At 47.5% G+C, this 22,539-nt stretch overlaps 1 protein-coding gene across 2 annotated transcripts in view; it reads right to left on the bottom strand.

The window, feature by feature from the left end:
- Positions 1–1,710: 1,710 nt before the first annotated feature.
- Positions 1,711–22,539, bottom strand: part of LOC129824042 (zinc finger SWIM domain-containing protein 5-like) — a 49,061-nt gene continuing 28,232 nt past the window's right edge. The window contains exons 2-13 of one of the 2 annotated variants that reach the window (XM_055883321.1): positions 15,563–15,919; positions 14,095–14,243; positions 13,823–13,973; positions 12,147–12,323; positions 11,702–11,878; positions 11,156–11,302; positions 10,880–11,017; positions 9,368–9,625; positions 8,542–8,677; positions 7,478–7,635; positions 7,200–7,363; positions 1,711–7,057 (exon numbers count right to left, since the gene is read on the bottom strand). In XM_055883321.1, the coding sequence (XP_055739296.1) occupies positions 6,113–7,057; positions 7,200–7,363; positions 7,478–7,635; positions 8,542–8,677; positions 9,368–9,625; positions 10,880–11,017; positions 11,156–11,302; positions 11,702–11,878; positions 12,147–12,323; positions 13,823–13,973; positions 14,095–14,243; positions 15,563–15,919 (2,957 nt within the window). In that variant the 3' untranslated portion in view covers positions 1,711–6,112. The remainder of the gene's footprint in view (positions 7,058–7,199; positions 7,364–7,477; positions 7,636–8,541; positions 8,678–9,367; positions 9,626–10,879; positions 11,018–11,155; positions 11,303–11,701; positions 11,879–12,146; positions 12,324–13,822; positions 13,974–14,094; positions 14,244–15,562; positions 15,920–22,539) is intronic. The other variant, XM_055883322.1, reaches the window with a different exon arrangement.

Here is a 22,539-nt window from a genome sequence, read left to right as displayed (position 1 = left end):
CTAACTCCCTGTGCTCCAGCCTTGACTCATCCATCACCATCATCTCTATTGTTCGGAAGACACATTTCAGTTGAATGAATTCAGTTGAACAACTGACTAGGTAACCCTCATTCCCTTTCCACAGCTGAGACCACAGGGATCTCCCCCCACACCCCAGCATTTCTCATTATAGAATTCAATCCAATCCAAAAGGATGCAAAGAATAGTTTGGAATGGATGGAATCATAGGGCTATTGCAGTTCCTCCCCCCTTTCTGTTAGCTCTTCACCAAACTCCCCCCAATCCTTTCCTCACCCCACCAACCCTCCCTGCCCAGCTCCTCACACACCCAAATGATTGAGGGATTCTGGGAAGTCAGAGTGGCAGAACAAAGCTCTCCAAATCAGCTCCCTGAAGAACGAGATAACGCTGACAGCACAACCTGCCATCCAAGGTGCAGAGAGATAACTTTTTAACAGACAACTGCCAACCAGTTGGTACACAGTGTGCTCTCAGGGCATGATTTTGTGCATATTTGGAGGTGGAGTTGACCACCGGGGCAATTTCCTCACCCTGTCGGTCTTGCTGGGGTCGACCAATTGTCTACTAATGAACATACAGCTCAGCCCTATTGTTCAAACGAAGCACCTGCCTTCAGGACCACATAAGCAATCTGTTGCTCTGTCTGTGCAGTCCAGTGTTCGTCTCACCTCAATGCCTGCTCTCTCTCCCCCAGCTGACAGCCTCAGCAGTAACCACACAGCAAGGTGGGGAAGCCAATTACTCATCTGTCTCTTCCCTACATGCCACTTCAGCTAAATCAGCCCCCTCTACAGGAACACAAATACTCCCCAATGGAGCCGGGCCCATCCGCTCCACATTTCATCCACTCTGCTGTGCTGGCCTGCCAGGCAAGGCAGCCGCTCTCTTTCTCTCGCTCTCTGGCTGCTTCTCTCAAGAGTGAACCTACTCTGTGCTCCCTGTCCAAAACACAACGACGGAGCCCATCTGTGAAGCACTCCCCCCTGGATAATGCAGGGGAGAAGCTGTGTAGTTTGGTCTGCATGGTGTTTACAGTGTAACAGATTGGCTCCTACAGCAGCAGAAAGCCAGAGGAGAAAAAAACACAATCCTCTAGAAAAGATTGTTAGGTTAACAGTAGAGCTATACGAACCGGTCAGTCAACACGTTCAATATCAGTCCAGATCAACCTAAAAGGGATTTATGGAATTCACAGTCAGTCCTATTCCATATGTAGGAGGGGGGTGAGGTGCAGTAATTGAACAGATTGTGGTAGTGTTGGGGTGTTATATTGAGAATAGAATGTGAATCAGACAGTTGTGAGCCGTCTGCTGCGATAATTAATAAGCTCATTTACGGAGGCAATCAATCTGGGCTGGAGATGTGCTGCCTGTCTCTCACATACACACTTAGGATTCTTTATGACCTGATTCACAGGTTTAGCTCTGTGAATTCCCTAATGAATGAGAATTGCAATGAGCTGAGAAAGTGTCTTAGAGGAGAAATCAGAGCTACACATAAACAGTGATACTCGTATCTGATCCCTTCTCAGAAGAGTGTTGTTGTAAAGTCTGGTAAACTACATGTGTGGCATTACTAATTGGATAATTGCATAACCTACCTGAAGTGTTCCCTTCTTATGTATTATTGATATACTAATTGAGCAACATCTGAGAGAAGCAAGTTCTCAGAAAGTAGCAGGAGTCAATATACGTGTTTCACACTTTATTCATAGAAAAGCACTGAGATTCCAACACAAATGATATAAAATGGTAGTAGCGTTACATAAATAGTAATACATTTTTGTTTGAAAGACATTTGCTCAAGAGGTTGCACAAACAAAAAGTGTTGATGAACTATACTTTTGTGGCAACAAATACTGGATACCTTTTATATAAATCAGTAGCACAAAGAGGCAACAAACACTTTCCCTTAAATCAAAATCAAACAGTAGATGAACTAGTGAACAAGCTCTACCAGCGATTATTATTTCCTTCTAAATTCTAGGGACAGGTGAAAACACTGGTACAGTTAACACATATAGACAACGAGTATGGGAAAGAAAGAAATTAAGCCAGAGGAGTTTTTTCTCCATTTTTTTTTTCTTTTCAATGCCGTAGGACCAACTACTTCAGCGATAGGAAAATGCTTGTTGTTTGAAGTGTGTATATAACAGGCAGCTTTACATTAACCTGCAATAGTCTGTAAAAATGCAAGCATCTCCCTTACATTTGAAAAAAATGCTTGTTTCGTCCTCTCCTTGTAACTCACAAATCTCAGGTTCAAGTAGTGCGGTAGCTAGTGAATGAAAAAACAGAGGATGCTGCAAAAGCTAAAGAAAATATTTTATTAAAGGAATTAAGACCAGCAATGGAAGCAAAGAAGGAGAACAATAACTCAAATGCTCAATAAGGGTTTAATAGAATGGTTCAGAGCATGGCCGTGGTCGTTCAGGTAAATTGAACTGAATAGGCTTAAAAGCACGAAGAAATATAAGAGAGGATGATTGGGGGGGATGGGGGGGGGGGGGGGACACAGACACCCTCATTCATATTATCTGCCAGTTCCTTCCTTAGTGTAGGGCATGCAGGGTTTTATTTTCATATCTTTTGGACTGTTGTTCTCCCTAAACTCTCATTGCCATGTCAGGCCCTGACACAGGTACTTTGAGAAGACACTAAAGGCTTAAGTCCAAAGAAAGTAATCGTACATTGATCGGTCAAAGGCAAAGTCTGTCCCAATTTGCAGCATGTGCAGGCTCGGTACAAATACAAACATGCCGTGTCGTGCCTTGTCTGTCCCCTCTAGGATAGTGGCTAGCCCCCCTCAGACATTCGTCTGGGTGACTCCGGAGAAGGGGACCAAACCATCAAGTGGTTTCTGCATAGTCAGGTTGCTTTCTGTACACAATGGTATGCCTTCTTTTCCCCCCCAAATTTAGAAATGACATGCTTCCTCTTAGAAAACACGTTGCAAAAACTAAACAAAACATACAAATAAAACATTTAAACAAAAATTCAAAAAAAATGTACACAGGAGCACCTGAGAAATGTCTTGAAGTCTTTTCGTCTAACTGTCATCACATTCCCAGCCCACAACAAATTCAAGTATCCCAAAAAACTAAAACATACAGTTATCATAAATAATTATAACTTTACAATTTTCTGAATTGACACTTTTATATTTACAATATCTTAAATGCTTATGCTACTACTTTTTTGTTTTTGTTTCTTGAAGTGATTCCCTGAGAACTGAGTTAAGCATCTCGTCTCTTTTATTGTGTTTTTCGTCATCCTTTCTTTACCACAGTACTTCAAACCCCAGCTCCAGACAGAGAGTGCATCTGCAACCCCATGCCACCTGCCGAGCTTGGTAGAGGTGGCAACAATGGAATGTGGAAGCTGACATGGAACGGTTTTCATAGCCTCAAAATGTGTCTTCTGTCTAATATTCCTATTTTTGTATATTAAATATAATTATATGCTGTCTATGTCTGTATTAATAGTATTCATTCACACACAGATTATTTTAATGATCGATAAATAATTGCTCAAGCAGACAGAATGGTGTTGAGTACATGAAATGTGTCAATTGCTTGTATAACAATAGGACTACTGCAAAATTTCAAGCGGTCACTGCCATATCAAAAACACTTTCCCACAGGGTCTGAGACGTTGATACTTATAGTTAGGGTTGTATGTGGAATATTAAACACCAACTGGCTACACCAACGCATGTTGTTTAAAAGTACACGTTCATACACGTTTTGCTATGAAAGATACGAGATGTTTTTCAGCAATGGTATTTCAACATGTATGTTACAACCCCAAATCCTGACAACACCAGGCACTCCACCTCACAGTCTAAGATCCACAGTGGCAGTATCGTTCTCAGGCAACAAGGCCAGTCAATCAATCTCGCCGTGATCTAATCCAAATACCAATCTGAAGCAACACGGCTCTCTCTCTGTACGCTTCACTCTTTTTGAAAGGTACCTTCGCTAGAAATAATACAAGATACCAGACAAATCGATCAGGCTACACCCAAGGAAGGAGGAGAATACATGTGGGAGAGGGTGAGAGGCTTGGTCAAGTCTGAGGACTCTGTATGTGCCTGATGAATCTGGTAGATTTAGGGCACTGGGCCGTGGGATACACATCTAAGTTCAGCATTCCACCTCCTCCAAACATAATGCCTTAAAACGAGGCCTTTTAACAGGGAAAGTTTAAAGCTGGTCCTTGGAATACGATCGAGGTAGGACAGTATGTGCTTCAGTGTTTTTGGTAGAGATGGAACCAAGTCACAAGTCCTAAGCAAGTCTCAAGTCTTAACCTTCGAGTCAAGTCACAAATAATAATGGGCAAGTTCCACAGCTCAGGTTCCTAATTTAGAGTTTTGAGTCTTTAAATCAATTATTAAGTGGTTTATCCCAATTTCATTGCAACTGCAATGCATCAGTGATTTTGGACCCACATGCAATGATTTTTGGGACCTATGAGGCCCTGATGCAGAGGCGCACCACAGGTCCCAGAGTGGTGGGGCAAATTATTTTCCCGGGGGCCTGGAGCTTTTCCTAATCCGGTAATCTAACCAGGTATAAATCAGGACCCTGACAGTGTCTGAAAGTGATTAATTAGTAGTTGTAAAAAGGTATTCATATGGAAGTGGGACCGTTTCTGTAATTTAGCAGACCATCAGAGCAATTAGGGTTAAGTGCCTTGCTGAAGGGCACATCAACAGATTTTTCACCTAGTCAGCTCAGGGATTCGAACCAATGACCTTTCAGTTTATGGCCCAATGCGCTTAACCACTAGGCTAACTGCCACCTAGGTATACAGATATGTTCTAAACAGGTCACACGGTTTTAACATTTCTGGAAAAACTCCTGGCCCTAGGGAGGATGAAAACCCTGTCAAACTGCAGAAACCTTGTACTTGTTAATATTAATTAGATTTTACAACATTCCTTTACACAGACACAACCCCTGCAATTGGACAATAGAACTCACAGCGCTGAGCTTGCTTTATGCAGGTTTGCATCGTATAGGCCTATGCAACTGTAATTAAAAAGTAACTCACTCAGTATATTTATGTAATCAGTATTTTGTTGTTTGATTAATTTCAGTTAATTGAAAAGGTCAAGGTAGTCTAGCCAGTAGTCTAGCCAGCCAGCCCAAGTTTGAATATAGCCTAAACCAAATTTGATCACATTCACATTTTCTCGTAACATAAATGAACAGGCTATACATAGGCTACATAACAAAACCACTTCGTTTACCCTGGCCAGAGGGCAAAGGGGGACAGGGCGCATTGGCTGTAGCCTATGCAGCTGCGCTTGTTATCAGTAGCCTAGTTGATCAGACTCATTTTCTTCCCATACATTTTAGGTGTAGGCTGCTGCAACATTTCTGTGAAGAGTTCTTGCTTGTGTATGTCAGGAGTGTTGTGTTGTTACGTTTGCTAAATAAATATCGGAGGACAGCGGAGCGGCGCGAGCTTTGCTAGAGGAAGTGCTTTGTGCCCGGCCTGCGCAACCTGTGATTTCTGTCAATCTGATTGGTCAAGACACAGAACGCACAGAACCTGCAGCACTCCGATATAAAGGACAGATAGCCTAACATAGTGGCTGAGATGACGAATCTAGTCTCTCCAGTCATACAGTTGAAGTCCAAGTTAAGTCACGAGTCATAGACGTTCCAGTCAAAGTGTTTTTTCTTGTTGTCAAGTCTCAAAATGTGTGACTAGAGTAGTACTCAAGTCCAAGTCACGTGAATAAGTCCACATCTCTGGTTTTTGGAATGACAAGTTCTCACTCCTTCAAAACCCACTAGTAACTCCACACAGCAGACATTCCCTGGCTCAAAACACCCCATGCATCATTTGGTTTTTCATTATGTGCCACCTCAACGATTTTATCATCATCATCATCACAATCTTTATCATACTAAAATAAACAGTGGTTGTTGCCCACGAGAAAATAAAAAGACAAAAACAAAAACAGACATACAGAAATTGCCACAAGAATGACAAAAAAAGAGAAAATGTATGAAAACTTAAATAAATGAGTAAGTAGTACTAAAAGCAGATCCCTATATTGCCTGTCCTGTTGGGGTTCAGCCGAAGCGTTCCCGTACCAACATCATGAGTTTCTTCTTGCCCTTGTAGATCTGTTTGAGGTTGTCTATAAACTGGGCAAACTGGATGTGTCCGTCCTGGGCCAGTAGGAAGGTCTCTCTGGCCTTACTAAGGAACTCTATGAACTCTCCGTAGTGTCTGGGGCTGATGTGAGTGAGTCGGGAGTGGGTGGTGTTGATGTAGGCGCTGATAGTGGCGTCCAGCAGCTGCCGGAGCGGAGCCTTGTCCGTGGACATGAGCTTCCCAGAGTTCCGTCGCCCGGGGATACCGGCCAGGCCCGGGGCCGTCATGGTGCAGCGACGCAGGATGTCCGAGAGCACGGTGGCGCAGTGCACGCTCTTCACCACCAGGGGGATGATGGCGGCCAGCTCGTTCTTGCCCAGCGAGTGGGACAGGGCGCAGGCCCAGAGCACGTCGTTGATGGCCGGGTGGGTGTCCTGGTTGTAGGCCAGGTTGAGGTGGGTCATGGCCAGCGAGGCCAGCTTGAAGGCTCGGAGCGGGTAGCCGCGGTGCTCCATGTAGCGGGCGATGGTGAACAGCTGAGAGTACGTCATGCCTGTGGAGGCGGCATCGATGACGATCTGGTAGGCCGTCTCGAAAGCGATGTGGTCCTTCTCGCAGAGCGTGAGGGCCGAGAGGGCGCAGTTCTGGGGGTCCTTCATGGAACACTGCAGGGCCAGGGTCCGGGCGCAGCTAGCCAGCTCCTCTCTCTGGGGGTAGTCCAGGCTGAGGCGCAGGATGGTGTTGTGGGACATGACAGTAGCTGCTACGATGCTGGTGGCCTCGGTGGGGGTGAACAGGGTGTACCAGCTCTGGAGGATGCTCACCAGCGCTCGCAGACCCACCTCTGTAGCACAGGTGACCAGCCAGCGCACCATCTCCCTGCGTCTCCAGTTCAGAGTGGAGAGGGTCATCCTCATCACCTGCAGAGAGAGAGACACGCATTGAGGCATGTTAGAAAAGACAGACCGCACAGCAATTCAACACTTACCCACCAGCACATTTCATCCAAGACATCCCTGTGCACATGCACCCCCCCACCCCCTACTAGCTATCCCACAGTACCTGCAAGCCCAGTTCCAGAGCTACATTGAGCAGGGTGATGTCTGGGGGGTTGTCAGCCGGAGTTGCGATCTTGAAGGCATCCTGGGCCAGTTTGAAGATGAGGGAGGAGGAGTGGATGTTCTTCTGGATGGCCTCCAGCACCGTCCGCAATCTCAACATATCTCCTGGAGGTACAAACACAACATTAGATCCCAAAACATTTCTCATCCAACAGTTTGTATGTGGTGTTCTGTAGTGGTGGAGAGGGGCATGTCTGTGTGTATGTAAGTAGAGCTGACCTTTGGCTGCGGTGAGCATGGTAGAGGCCAGTTCACACTGCTGAGACTCCAGGTGGCCCAGGGTGAACCAGCGGGGATATCGGCTGGGCACAATGCTGATGCCATGGTGGGGGTGACCCAAGTCTCCCGAGGGCGCCATCGACTCTAACACAGGGAGCCTAGAGGGTACAGACAGACAGTGAGAGGAGACAGTGATTAGATGAGTTATGACTACTAAGAAAATGTTTCCTATTCAAAATGGGCACCTGGTGGCCCGCACCCCTTTCGTAGGCCCACGGATCAACCCGACTGAGTTTGTTTAGGAACTCAGTCAGGGTCTCAACTTACCGTTGAGTTAGAATAGTAGAATAAACAATTTGATTGTGCATCAGCAGTTTTTCTCTTGTTATCTCAGTCACTGACAGTCATTAATTAGCCCATGCCAGATAGCATTTTTTTAAAATGATTGAATAAATGAGTCTAGTCAGCTATCAACATTTCACTTTATGCCCCCCAAAAGGCAAGGGCTGGCTCTGACTGCATATGTGTGTATGGATGTGGGTACGCAGACCCACGAGGCACTGAACCCCCCCATGATGACTTCAGTTTTGTTGTGGCCCCCACCCCCATCATAGTTGCCCATCCCTGGTCTACAGCATGATTATAGGTATCATCCTCAGATTAACGCTGGCTCATCCAATCTCAAGGCTGTATAGCTGCATTAGAGTTCTCTGCTCACGAAGTCTACATATGCACCGTGTGTGTGCAGCTCTAAGCCGTGTTATTGATTGTGTGTTAGCCGGGACCCCGAGGAGCCTCAGTGGGATAATGGCTCTGCAAGGCAAATGGGGATTATCCAGTCATAGGGATTCATCCTTCAAAACAAGGTACAAATAGACCTTTCTCAGACACACACTGTTGCAGCAAGGTAGGAGGATCACACTATTTTGATCGTAAAATGTGATAAAATCCTGAATGTTGTAAAATTATATTCAATTCAATATTATTTTACAACTTACTTCAACCTTCAGGATTCATATGTTCTGTTTTTGGAATACATGATAGAAGGTTTTTTGGGGTCTCACCTCATGGCCTTCAATGCTAGTTTGTAGGCCAGGTCTGCGTCGTGGGGCAGCAGGGCTGAGAACAGGTACTTGGCAAAGGTGTGCATGGGAACACTCTCCCTGTGGATGACATCACCAAGGCCACTGAAGGGACCTCCTGAACAGAGACGGACGGACAGACACAATACATCAGAATTGTCCAGCTACATACACACACCTGAACAGGGAATCTTCCCTTTCTGATTTGGCTCCGTTTCTTGGTGAATAGTCAAAGTCTACCGGTTTAAACAAACCATGAAAGTAGAGCAGTGAATAACAGCAATATGAGGTTATACCTCTCTCAACCTGATGGGGGCGAGAGCAAACCGGAAACCACACACTCACTGCCCATTGGGCATTAACAAAATCTCTCTTCCCTAGCAGCAAGACAGATGTCTGCTCTAGGGTTACACAGCTAACGTTCCCCAAAACCCAAGATGGGGGTGGGCTAGCATGTGGAAAGGGAAGGAAGGGGATAGACGTGGTGGGAAAGGCCAGGGTTGAGATCCATTTTCAGCTGAGTGTTGCGAGGCAGGATCTGTGGAGGGGAGCCAGGTGGGAGGGATGGGATGGGATGGGAGAGCTAAAGAGATAGTGTGAGAGGAAAAGAGGAAGGGAGAAGGGGAGGAAGGAGAGGCAGCAAGCAGGGCAGATAGAGAGAGGGAGACGGAGGGTGAAAGAATAGAACAGGAGAGTGAGGGAGGATAAGTGAGACAAAGAGAGAGGGAGATTGAAGGGAACAGAAAAGAGATAAAGGATGAAATGAGATGAGCAAAGGACAATAATAAAATGAAACTTGTCTTAATACCTTCCAGTAGGAGTATAGCCTGTTTCCTCAGCGTCTGGACCAGCAGATCATCCAGCTCCATCTCCTGCAGCTTGGCCACAATCTGCTCCTCGTTCCGACACACCTTGTCCTGGGCATAGAGGCCCTCGGGCATCACCCTCTGCTGCCCCATGCCCATCAGCGCCACCTCCAGGGCCAGCGCCAGGTAGGACTCCCCACCATCTGGGCAACCCCACACAGGCACGTGGTGGTACACCGGTGGCTTGTGCTCTCCAGAGTCTGACGAAGAGAGGTTTTTAGTTTACAGGGATGGTCATGGAAGTGAGATTCCATTCTACTTTATTAAACTTTTATTCAAACGGTTTGCAATGGCGGTCGAGCAGGATTATGAGATATTGCTAGATGCTAACAATAATCCAAAATGGCTGCCTAGTTTATTTTTATTGGGGGGGGGGGGGGGGGGGGGGGGTGAAAGGTGCTGGGTATGGAGAGCAGCTGACACAGACAGGAGCCTCTCTCTCTAGCTCCCAGTCTCTCACACAGGCAGCTGTGGATGCCAGGCAGCACCACAGAGAGAGAGGTGTCCCTGAGGTCCCGGAAAAACACTAACATCTGCTGACAAGGACTCAGACCCAACCCACGGGAGGCTCACACTTAAATCCCCCTGGCAAATTATTCCTCCCTCTCTACAAAAATCCTGTTTATTACGGGGGGGGGGGGGGTATCAGGATTCTCCAATCATGCCGCTGGATCAAACAACATCTCTTCTCCAATGGAACGTCCATTGGATGTAAGCCTTGGGCTTCTAGGCTTTTTGGCATGTGTGAGATCAGCTCCAAGGTGGATTTAACCATGTGGAATCCCTTTGCTGCCCGGGTTAGTTCTCATACTGTAACCATGATAGCCTCCGTGTTTTCCTCTTTCCACTGTTATGGCTCTGACTCTTCTGGCCAGCTGCAGCTGCTGTTGTTGGTTCTGATGTGTAAAGACCCCTGATTGGTCAGAATTCAAGTTAAACCCTGCCCCCCTACCAGATGTTTCCAGCTGCTCACCAGAGTCAAACAAAGGACTGAAGATGACCCTATAAGTTATAATCCACACACTCTCCCTCTCTCTCTGTGTCTCTCTAACACACACTCTCTCTGTCTCTCTCTCTAGCCCCCTCACCGTACCACTCGCCAGTATTGTTCCAGCACACAATGCCTCCCTGTAGGTTTGTCAGTATAGGCGGTACCAAATTCCTGATCTCTGTTTGGCTGGGCTAAAGGATGTATGGAATGCAAATGGTGATTGATTTTATTCATGTTCCACCTCTGTGTGTGGGGGGGGGGGGGGGGGGGGGGGGGGGGTTTAAGAGTGAAATCGGTGCTAGTTGCCTTGGCCTCTGCCAAACTGTATGGGACTGTTCTATATGGGTGACTTTACCAGGGGATGGCCTTGATCAGCTGTGGTTATTGGACTGACCTCATTTTTACCAGTTTGATTGACGAGGACTGTAAATGTTGCCTAGACAGGGCTTGGCCAGATGCGTACCTCCAGTGTCCATAGCGTTGTCGTCTTCCACCCGGCAGGTCTCAGTGAGGGTGGTGAACAGACAGCCGATGGGATCCAGGGGGTGTCCCACCCAGCCCTCCAGGTTAGTAGTGCTGGTTGTCCCCCTCTGAAGCAGCTCTGACACACACAGGAACACAACAGGGTTACAACAAGATCAAACACTGTATAAAAAATCGAACGTAGTCATTCTGTTACGTTGGGCTCAGTCTTTCCCTCATCAGGTCACATAACCAGGAAAAACAAAGGGGGCGTTACCTTTCTTCTGGTGCTTGTAGATGTCCAGCTGGCGGTGCTGCTGCAGCCGGAGGGTGTTGATGATGGCCACGCCCAACCGCAGCGCCTCACGGGGGTAACCATGGGAACGCAGGGCATCGACCCGCGCACACGCTGTGGGGACGTGATCTACAACACAAGTCACATGACAGTGGCTCAGCAACACCACACCCATGCCGGCAGCCTCAGCAGAAGACACCCACTCCCTCTATCCAGGCTTAAGTTGTGCAGAATGAGGACAAATCTTCCCCCAGAAGCTGTTTACTCCAGCTCCAGGATTCAGTGGAAGTGGAATTAAAGGAAGCTTATGACACAAAAAAAAGCGGTGGTGTTACAGATAGGAAAACACACCACCGTCGTGGCTTTAACTCCTGCCAAGAGCTGGGCCAGCATGTGTGCGTCCGTACATGCATCTGTGTACGTGGTGTTAATAAATATACTGAGATGGCCTTCCGATACCATCTTGAATTAATATAATATAATATCTAGTGCTGAGAGTGTGTACTGAGCAGGCCATTTCATTCTCACCTAGCCATAGAGGCAGGCCCTGGGGGTTGAAGAGGAGACTCTCTCCCTCTCTCTGGTATGCTGGGGACATGTAGTAGTCACAGCTGATGATCCTCTGCAGGTGGCTGTCCTGCCAGTGGAGATCACAGGCCTCCATGGCCCGCGTGAACACTGTCCGTCTGGGCCGGGCCAGGGAGTCTGGAGGGGGACACACAGAGAGGGACGGAAGGGGAAAGTTAGACCTCAGTCCATAGGACATACTGTATAGTAACACTCAGCAATGGACATCTATCGATGAGTACTTTGAGTACAATATACTCAGGATTACTACGATAACTACAGTCAACCTTCACCACTGTATCAGAATCATGGTTTGGGAAATAAAATGCATTCTAGTGACAGTTTACAGTGTGAATATATTATATATGTGCATTCTATATGTATGTGACTCCAGACTGCGACTGACCCTGGGCGAAGTTGCTCTGTGGTAGAGCGTTGGTAATGTTGGGCAACTCACTGCCGTAGTTGCCGTCCTCCAGGGGACAGATGTCCATGTCGCCCCACTTCTTCAGCTGCTTAAGCCAGCCGCTCTTCTCCTCACTCTTACAGTGCGGGTTCAGCACAATGCACACCCACAGGGCACCTGGGGAAGGGCAAAGGTCAAGGGCGGAATAACCAATAACGTTTGACTATTTAGGTGTGGAGGAGAGGGTCCATAGAAAGATCACGTTCTTCTATGGTAATATTGTGAACGGGTCATAAAAGTTAACAGTGTATGTTGTGGTCCGGGTTGGACTGTATTAAAGTCACATCTTTAAAACAAAGGCACTGGGACGTTAAGACAGATCCTTAGTAGCATAAACTCAGGGAAGGGAACTGAACTAGTTTACCCCTCACATTCCTTCCTATCATAAAGGTAACAAATTACCAGTATTCACCCCCTCCTTCTCACTACCTTTAAACCCTCATTTCAGAGCACTTTGTTAGCTCACTGCTGACCACACGGACAGCTTCTGGTACTAACAGCTTACTAGAGTACAGCACGGTTGCTTTAAAGCACCCCCCCCAACAATAACACCTTTGATTGGCCGCTTTGGTGATCATCCTGTGGCAGTCCTAGCCAATCAGAGAGCCCTGTCCTGTCGCTCCCCGGTAACTAAACATTACCCCTGAGCCAGGGTTCTGCTGTTCTGTTGTGTGTCCCTGAAGAGGGAGAGAGGCACAGCAAACCTCTCTGCTCTGCTGTTGCTCTCCAATGAACCACCTCAGGATCTGCAGTCATCGACCCCTTTAAATTCTCCGATCAATACCGGGGAGGTTGAAAACCCCATTGATCCCGGCCCTTTTCATGCAATCCCAATAGAGGTGAGTGCTTGACCCCGATGTATGCACTGCTGGACTGCTGCACAATCACACTCACTGACTCCAGCACTGACTGATCCACTGCTATGGCAGCATGCATGGGGCGAGAGAGATACCTCCCATCACGTGTATCATGGTGGCTTTCCAGTTAGGTAACAGTTACATAGATGTGCTGACTGAAGTGGTGAGGCCACATTCCATTTGGAATTTCTCTTTGAGCTGAAAGGTTTTTCAGATGTACCTTTACTACCTGCTACCTAACCAACTGACCAACTGCAAACGACACACACTGCTTTGGACAAGGGTATATTTTTTTCAACTGGCCCAAATCAATAACATCCAAGCAGCAATGAGACAGTTGGTCAGAAACACTTCCTATCAATACCCTCTTCATAATGCATTATGTATGCATTTATAGCCTTCTGCAGCGCATTATAATCCACAACATATGCGCTAATAGCAACTCATAATCATCTGTGTTACCTCATATTACCCCGACTAACCGGTGCCCCCACACATTGACTCTGTACCGGTACCCCCCTGTATATAGCCTCGTTATTGTTATTTTACTGCTGCTCTTTAATTATTTTGTTACTTTTATTTTTACACATATTTTTCTTAAAACTGCATTGTTGGTTAAAGGCTTGTAAGTAAGCATTTTACTGTAAGGTCTACTACACCTGTTGTATTCGGCGCATGTGACAAATAAAATTTGATTTGATTTGTTCTGTGCAAATTGGAGCTCTACACTGTACATTTAAGGAAGTGAGAGGGACTTACCCAGTTCGTCCCATAGCTGCCGACACTTGTCCGTCATGCCAGTCCCCTGCTGCCGCCACAGAGAGAGGCGAGGGTCGGCCATGAACTGTTCCGTGATCAGGGTCAACATCCTGGCACCGTTAGAGTCACGCATCCGCAGCATTTCTCGCACCTAGAGAAAACATGAATTAATATACAGTAAGTCATCCGGGATGGATTTTGATACTGAATATTCATGTATGCAGAGACAGACAGGACAGACAGGACAGACAGGACAGACAGGACAGACGTACCTTGGCAAACATGGAGTTGAGCTGCTTCCCGGAGCCGTAGTACCCTCCCTGGGACAGGAACAGTTTGACCTGCTCCCTGACCTGCTCCTCATCCAGGTGCCAGCAGTTGTCGTCATCAATGCTGGCCCCTGCCGTGGGGTCCGGGGCCCCTGGGAACACAAACAGAAAGAGACCATGTCAGACCAAGGATGAATTAAAACCACAACTAAAGCTAGCAGGCCCCAAAACATGTCTTATATCAATAATCACTGTCAGACACACCTCGAATCTAACCTCATATAATAAAATACGTTTGTTCCTTGAATATTTTTCTAATTAAGCAAAAATCTAAAAAACTTAAACAATGTGTGACCCCAGGTATGTAAACCCCAGGTAGGTAAACCCCAGGTAGGTAAACCCCAGGTAGGTAAACCCCAGGTAGGTAAACCCCAGGTAGGTAAACCCCAGGTAGGTAAACCCCAGGTAGGTAAACCCCAGGTACGTAAACCCCAGGTACGTAAACCCCAGGTAGGTAAACCCCAGGTAGGTAAACCCCAGGTAGGTAAACCCCAGGTACGTAAACCCCAGGTACGTAAACCCCAGGTAGGTAAACCCCAGGTAGGTAAACCCAGGTAGGCATCCTTTAGGTAGCACCAACACCCAGTAGAACTAACTGAAGTCCTGCCAAGTCACTGTTGTATCCGAACGTTCACATTCCACAATCAAACCCTCAATCAAATCCTGCTTCTTCATTGTCAAGGGGGCTCCCACTTCAACACACCGACAGCAAACAGCAGGAGACTGGGCGATGGACTTCCTTGTTAAGAGGCTGGGGTGGATAAATATTTTGATAGTGATGTGGACAGATAACAAGCTGCAGAGTTCCCCTGTATTCATCCCAAACTGCACCCTATTTCGTATATAGTGTACTACTTTTGCACAGAGTATGGGCCCTGGTCAAACGTAGTGCGCTATATAGGGACTAGGGTGCCATTTAAGACGCAAACTTTGTTTTCCAGACTAGAGGGATAACTGGGGGCTGTTCATGCCTGCTCTGGTGCCAAGCAGTTAGAAACGTTAGAACGCTGATGTCTGACTTTCTTTTTTACTTTCAGAAATTGAAAGCAACAGCAGGCCGGGAGACTCTGGCATCAAACAAGTTTTTTGATGCCTCCGAGTTCTAGCTGCTGCTTTGGTACCGCAATCAGTACTCTGTCAGGACTCTGCCTAGACATCACACCTTGCTCTTCAAGCCCACCAGAGGAAGATTGGGGTAGAAACTAAGGAATGTAAGGGACTAGCAGAGGCTCTGGGTAAAGCACAATACCTGGTCATCTGGTGGCAGGTATAGACTGTAAAACCTGTTGTTCTGTCTAAATACCTGTGCTTAACATGAATCAACTGTTCACCAAATGCACACTTTATGTGAACATGGGGACCTTACGTTACGTCCAACAACTGAAGTCTTGGTGTTGTGTGTCTTTCTTACCATGGACCTGGTTGATCTCAGAGTTGGACGAGAGGATCTCGTCGGCCAGTTTCTGGGCGGTGGGCAGCACCTCTGTGTGGTGGGCTGTGATGAGGTACTGGACCAGCTTCTGTAGCTGGTCTCTGTTCATCTGGAACAGGGTCTCTGAGATGGGCAGCCGCAACTTGACCTGCTCTGGCTTCCTGATGCGGTACAGGGACAAGGCTACCACGTGGGCGCAGTAGAAGATGTCTCGGTTGCCGCAGCCGCAGGTGACCGAGGTGATCTTGCAGCGGTCGAAGCTGATGGCCACCTTGTGGGTGACCTCGGGCTCCGACTGGGAGGCGGGCTCCGTGACTGTGCCACTGAGGTGGAAACCTGGAGAGACAGAGAGAGAGAAGACCGGTGTCAGCAAACTTAATCAACATTGAAATTACTGCTGTGATTTCACATCTTCCCCTTTAGCAGTACATTCAGCTGAAGAATAGTTGGGACTCAGCACTCTAAAAGTCACAAGTCACATAAGTAATGAAGGGGCTATCAAAACATTCTGGCAATGCACACACAAAGAATCCTGCAAACTAACATGTGATTAAGTTAACCTTTACAAAGAGAGCACCAGTTTGCAAAAGAAAAAAAGGTAATCTACCCCCAAAGCACTCTGGGATTGAGCTAGCAGTATCATAATCAGTTCAAGGGAAGCTAGAAGTTCAAGCCACGTAGTACATGGTCTTAAAATAATAAAACTGAGGGCAGGCTACAGCTCATATAAACCACGTTTGTAGTTTAGTTAGCTGATAAGATGTGTAATACAAAAAGAGTAGATAAGATAGTGAAGGAAAAAGTGGATACTAGTTAAATACGTCTGGACCACATGAAACAGTTTCTTCACAGGAAATGCTCCTGCCTGCTTGCGGGGTTCTGGCATATTTGCGGTTTTGGAAGTCAGTCAGTCGGTTGTTGAGGGGCAAAGGGTGGGGAGAGGAGAGAGCGCATGCAGCAAGAGGGATGGTAAAGGGGTGTGTTTGTCTGATAGAAAGTCTGGCAGCTCACTTTGACTGGTAAATTATTAATGCTGGAGGGAGGCTCAGAGAAGGGGCTGGGAGAACAGAACTAAATTACTATATCACAGTACCCCACCAAACCATAGCAACCAGGCCTGCTCCTTGAACTTAAACACATTCTATTTATTTCATTTCTATGCTCCATGGCTGCATGACTAATGGCTAGATGCCAGGTGACCCATGATAGCAGATTGAATGTGAATAAAGGGTTGTAGGACCTGACCCCTGGCTACCCATAGTACACACTGGACATAGGTACACTACACCCCATAGAGTGGTATATAAAAAGCCCAACCTACAAACCTTCAATGTAGAGAGCTCAGCTAACCAAGGCTAACCTAATAAACACCAACCTGTCTGGTGAACTGTAATAGACCTGGAATGCCTAACACCCACACGCAAGCTCACTCCCACACGCAAGCTCACTCCCACACGCAAGCTCACTCCCACACGGAAGCTCACAAGCAAGTTCACTCTCACACACAAGCTCACAAATACACAATTAATTCTAGGGTTAGACTAGTGAGACAGGGGAGTAATGCCTGCCGGTGTCTTGCCAAATCCCACAAAAGCCTTTTCCAGATGAGCTCTTCTGAGAAACAAGCCCCCCCTCTTCCCCAGTTCTCTTTTTCTTGGGGGGGTGGTCAATGTCCAATTTACTGCCAAACCCTTTCAGGCTGAGACAAAACCACAGGCCCATCTGATTAAGAAGAGTTTATGGTGATGTCTGTTTTCCTTTTGATAAAAGAAAAGGAGAGGGGCTACCCCTATGTGTTGCAAATGACTTGCAGCACAATGCAGAGTTCAAAGTGAATTTGGTGAAAGACAAGGATGCATGGAAACCTTGTGGAGAAAATGGCAGACTTTTGTGTTTACTGCGCCCATTTTTCTTCCATTCAGTCATCAGATCTTGTACTGTACAAGTACGGTCTTGGTCTATTTCCAGGGCAGTCTTGTAAAACTGGTACTGTATATTAATATGACAGAAACAAGGGAACAAACTAGCAAACTAGTAAGATTAGGTTAAGGGTCATTACACGGTAACAGAGTGATGCTGAGACTCAGTGTCACGATCGTGTTGACATGAACGAGAGGACCAAGGCGCAACATGATTTGAATACATCTTCTTTTTTAATAGCAACGACGAAGATGAACACTACACACTTATACAACACTAACGAAAACAACAAACGATCGTGAAAACTTCAAACGTAAGTGCACACACAAACTACTTACGTCGAACTATACAGATACACAAACAATGACCCACAAACAGCTAAAGCCTATGGCAGCCTTAAATATGGCTCCCAATTAGAGACAACCGAAATCAGCTGTCTCTAATTGAGAACCCATTCCGGCCACCATAGACTTTCCTAGAACTACACCCAACATAGACACAGCTAGACACATACACTCAACACCAAACCATAAACTACACCAAACACCCCCTCTACCATATAATACCCCAAAATACACACATACCCCATGTCACACCCTGACCTAACTAAAATAATAAATAAAACAAATAATACTAAGGCCAGGGCGTGACATAACCCCCCCCTTAAGGCGCGAACTCCGGACGCACCAACACATAGTCTAGGGGAGGGTCTGGGTGGGCTTCCTTCCACGGCGGCGGCTCCGGCACTGGTCGTGGTCCCCACCTCACCATAGTCATAAGGGGCAGCACCGGGATAAAGGGCAGCACCGGGATAAGGGCCAGCACCGGGATAAGGGGCAGCACCGGGATAAGGGGCAGCACCGGGATAAGGGGCAGCACCAGGATAAGGGGCAGCACCAGGATAAGGGGCAGCACCAGGATAAGGGGCAACACCAGGATAAGGGGCAGCACCAGGATAAGGGGCAACACCAGGATAATGGGCAGATCCTGGCTGGACGGCTCATGGCTGGCTGACAGATCTGGCTGCTCATGGCTGGCTGACGGATCTGGCTGCTCATGGCTGGCTGACGGATCTGGCTGCTCATGGCTGGCTGACGGATCTGGCTGCTCATGGCTGGCTGACGGACCTGGCTGCTCATGGCTGGCTGACGGATCTGGCTGCTCATGGCTGGCTGACGGATCTGGCTGCTCATGGCTGGCTGACGGATCTGGCTGCTCATGGCTGGCTGACGGATCTGGCTGCTCATGGCTGGCTGACGGATCTGGCTGCTCATGGCTAGCTGACGGATCTGGCTGCTCATGGCTGGCTGACGGATCTGGCTGCTCATGGCTAGCTGACGGATCTGGCTGCTCCTGTCTGATTGGCGGCTCTGGCAGATCCTGTCTGGTTGGCGGTTCTGGCAGATCCTGTCTGGTTGGCGGCTCTGGCAGATCCTGTCTGACGTACGGCTCTAGCGGCTCCTGTCTGGCTGGCGGCTCTAGCGGCTCCTGTCTGGCGGACGGCTCAGTAGGCTCATGGCAGACGGGCGGCTTTGCAGGCTCATTGCAGACGGATGGCTCAGATGGCGCTGGGGAGACGGATGGCTCAGATGGCGCTGGGGAGACGGATGGCTCAGATGGCGCTGGGGAGACGGATGGCTCAGATGGCGCTGGGGAGACGGATGGCTCAGATGGCGCTTGGCAGACGGGCAGTTCAGGCATCGCTGTGCAGACGGCAGACTCCTGCCGGCTGAGGCGCACTGTAGGCCTGGTGCGTGGTGCCGGGACTGGTGGCACCGGGCTAAAGGCACGCACTTTCAGGCTAGTGCGGGGAGAAGGAACAGGGCATACTGGACCCTGGGGACGCACATTAGGCCTAGTGCGTGGGGCCGGAACTGGTGGTACCGGACTGGGGACACGCATCTCAGGGCTAATGCGGGGAGCAGCAACAGGATGCACAGGACTCTGGAGACGCACAAGAGGCTTAGTGCGTGGTGCCGGAATTGGTGGTACCGGGCTGGAGACACGCACCATAGGACGAGTGCGTGGAGGAGGAACAGGGCTCTGGAGACACACTGGAAGCCTGTTACGTGGTGTAGGCACTGGTGGAACTGAACTGGGGCGGGGAGGTGGCGCCGGAAATACCGGACCGTGCAGGCGTATTGGCTCCCTTGAGCATTGAGCCTGACCAACCTTACCTGGTTGAATGCTCCCCGTTGCCCGACCAGTGCGGGGAGGTGGAATAACCCGCACCGGGCTATGTAGGCGAACCGGGGACACCATGCGTAAGGCTGGTGCCATGTAAACCGGCCCGAGGAGACGCACTGGTGGCCAGATATGTAGGGCCGGCTTCATGACATCCGGCTCAATACTCAATCTAGCCCTGCCAGTGCGGGGAGGTGGAATAACCCGCACCGGGCTATGCACACGTACAGGAGACACCGTGCGCTCTACTGCGTAACACGGTGTCTGCCCGTACTCTCGCTCTCCACGGTAATTACAGGGAGTAGGCGCAGGTTTCCTACCTGACTTCGCCACTCTCCCTTTAAGCCCCTTCCCAAGAAATTTTTGGGGTTTTCCCACAGGCTTCCTACCGCTTCGTCGTGCTGCCTCCATTCGCCGGTATCCCTCCTCGCACTGCGCCAGAGAATCCCAGGCGGGCTCCGGCACTCTCCCTGGGTTGATCGCCCACCTGTCGATCTCCTCCCACGTAGTGTAGCCCAGATCCTTTGTAGGTTCCTTTTCCTGCCTCCTAGCTAGCTCCTCATATCGCCGCCTCTCTGCTTTCGCTGCCTCCAGCTCAGCTTTGGGGCGGTTATATCCTCCTGGTACCTCCCGGTCTAAAATTTCCTCCCATGTCCATGAATCCTTGCATTGCTCCTGTTGCCGCTGGTCATGTTGCTTGGTCGTATATAGGTGGGTCATTCTGTCACGATCGTGTTGACATGAACGAGAGGACCAAGGCGCAACATGATTTGAATACATCTTCTTTTTTAATAGCAACGACGAAGATGAACACTACACACTTATACAACACTAACGAAAACAACAAACGATCGTGAAAACTTCAAACGTAAGTGCACACACAAACTACTTACGTCGAACTATACAGATACACAAACAATGACCCACAAACAGCTAAAGCCTATGGCAGCCTTAAATATGGCTCCCAATTAGAGACAACCGAAATCAGCTGTCTCTAATTGAGAACCCATTCCGGCCACCATAGACTTTCCTAGAACTACACCCAACATAGACACAGCTAGACACATACACTCAACACCAAACCATAAACTACACCAAACACCCCCTCTACCATATAATACCCCAAAATACACACATACCCCATGTCACACCCTGACCTAACTAAAATAATAAATAAAACAAATAATACTAAGGCCAGGGCGTGACACTCAGATTCTTCACTTTAAAATGTATGTCAAACAAAAAACAATGACTGCAAAATTAAACCATAAAACTATGCACAAGGCCTACTTGGGAACAATTTCCACAGATTAATAATAAAAATATATAAAAAATGACTTGAAGAACAGTCAGTAGACACAAATGGCGAATTATAGTTTCTGTAATAATCCTTATCCTGTATATGTAATATGTTATCAGGTTGTGGTTCTTCAACAGGCAGATCATGTCATTTGATGTATTTAGCCAGGATAGTCCACTCACACTTGGCACTGTTTTCCAGGGAGTGATTTCACAGCAAACTTACAGAAAGTAGGTATGCCATAACCCTATCTAATAAATGTAGCAATTTATGAAACAATCCAAAGTGGAAAAAACAGAGGTTTGTCAACTCTGTTACTGCTCACCACCATGTTCCTCTATGGCAGCTAGCGCTGTGTGATGTAACAGTGAGCCAATAAAGTGGACGACACAGAGGAGGTGACTAATGTGTTCTAAATCGGAGAGAGGTGGTAACACGGGCACACACTGTAGATGACGATACCATCCTTCCTCTAACACTAACTCCCCAATGGAAAGCGAAGATGTACACTGTACATGATGCCGCTCATAATGCCTCCATCCTTACCGTTCCACTAATCCGATGACAGAGGACATGTACACTCAGTACCAGGGAGAAGCCTTCTGCCATACACCTCTGAGGATATCTCAAAGGGATCTAACCCCCAGTCTACAGAGGGAAGAACCGCTGCACTGAAAGGTTGTTTACAGAAAAAAAAAAAGTGATCTTGTAAATTGAAACACATATGTAGAGTACTGCTGCGTCTTTGGCAGCTGCACAAGAGCCATGTATCGGTTTTACAATATATCAAGATGTGTCCCTAACTCGAAAGAACAAGGCCTGACCACCAACAGTACCACTAAACTGCGCGTGTGCGCGGTCACGCACTTCCTCCAGGACTGTCGCGCAGAGGAAATGCCATGCCGCGCAGAGACGCTAGAGACTGAACTTTACTAAATCCGCCCCATTAGTTTGTACCATATAGATCTTTTTTTTTTTTTACTGTGATCGAATCAACATTATAAATCAGGCCCTTTTCAATGCAACAAACCAAAACAAATCTAACTTTGCAAGATTACGTCTGACGTTGTTGTTGACAGATCGCAACGGAGTAGAATTCTATTGGCTGCGCTTTTCAGATCAGAGCTACGCGTGTGCACATTTGTTGCTATTCTTTGCTAGTTAGCGTGTTATTAGCCCAGTTATAGATAAGTATAGGTCAGCAATGTGGAGTTACTGCTTCCTACAAGAGCACAAAACGTGTAGGCTACATTTAAAGCTGTCTTTGAAAAGCCAGTCAGGTAAAAACTTATTTCTTAAATAAAGGGGCAGTGTTGTATTTTGAGACAGGCTTGAATATGCAAATAAGTCAATAGGCAGAGGGTCGTCTACATTGTATAATTTTCTGTATGGTAATAATAATAATTGTATTTTGTAAAGTGGTTTCTTGCATCGTACAACACAATACAATTTACAGTCACCTATTTAGCCCATGATGTTACAGACCAAGTAAAAAATCATGAATTAATATCAAGCCCTTCATAATGTAAAAACGTTTTTAAAAGTCTCATGC

The sequence above is a fragment of the Salvelinus fontinalis genome, chromosome 26 (genome assembly GCF_029448725.1).
Source record: "Salvelinus fontinalis isolate EN_2023a chromosome 26, ASM2944872v1, whole genome shotgun sequence".
Classification (NCBI taxonomy): Eukaryota; Metazoa; Chordata; class Actinopteri; order Salmoniformes; family Salmonidae; genus Salvelinus; species Salvelinus fontinalis.
Note: the sequence above shows the minus strand (reverse complement) of the source record. Positions and strands in the feature narration are given on the sequence as shown.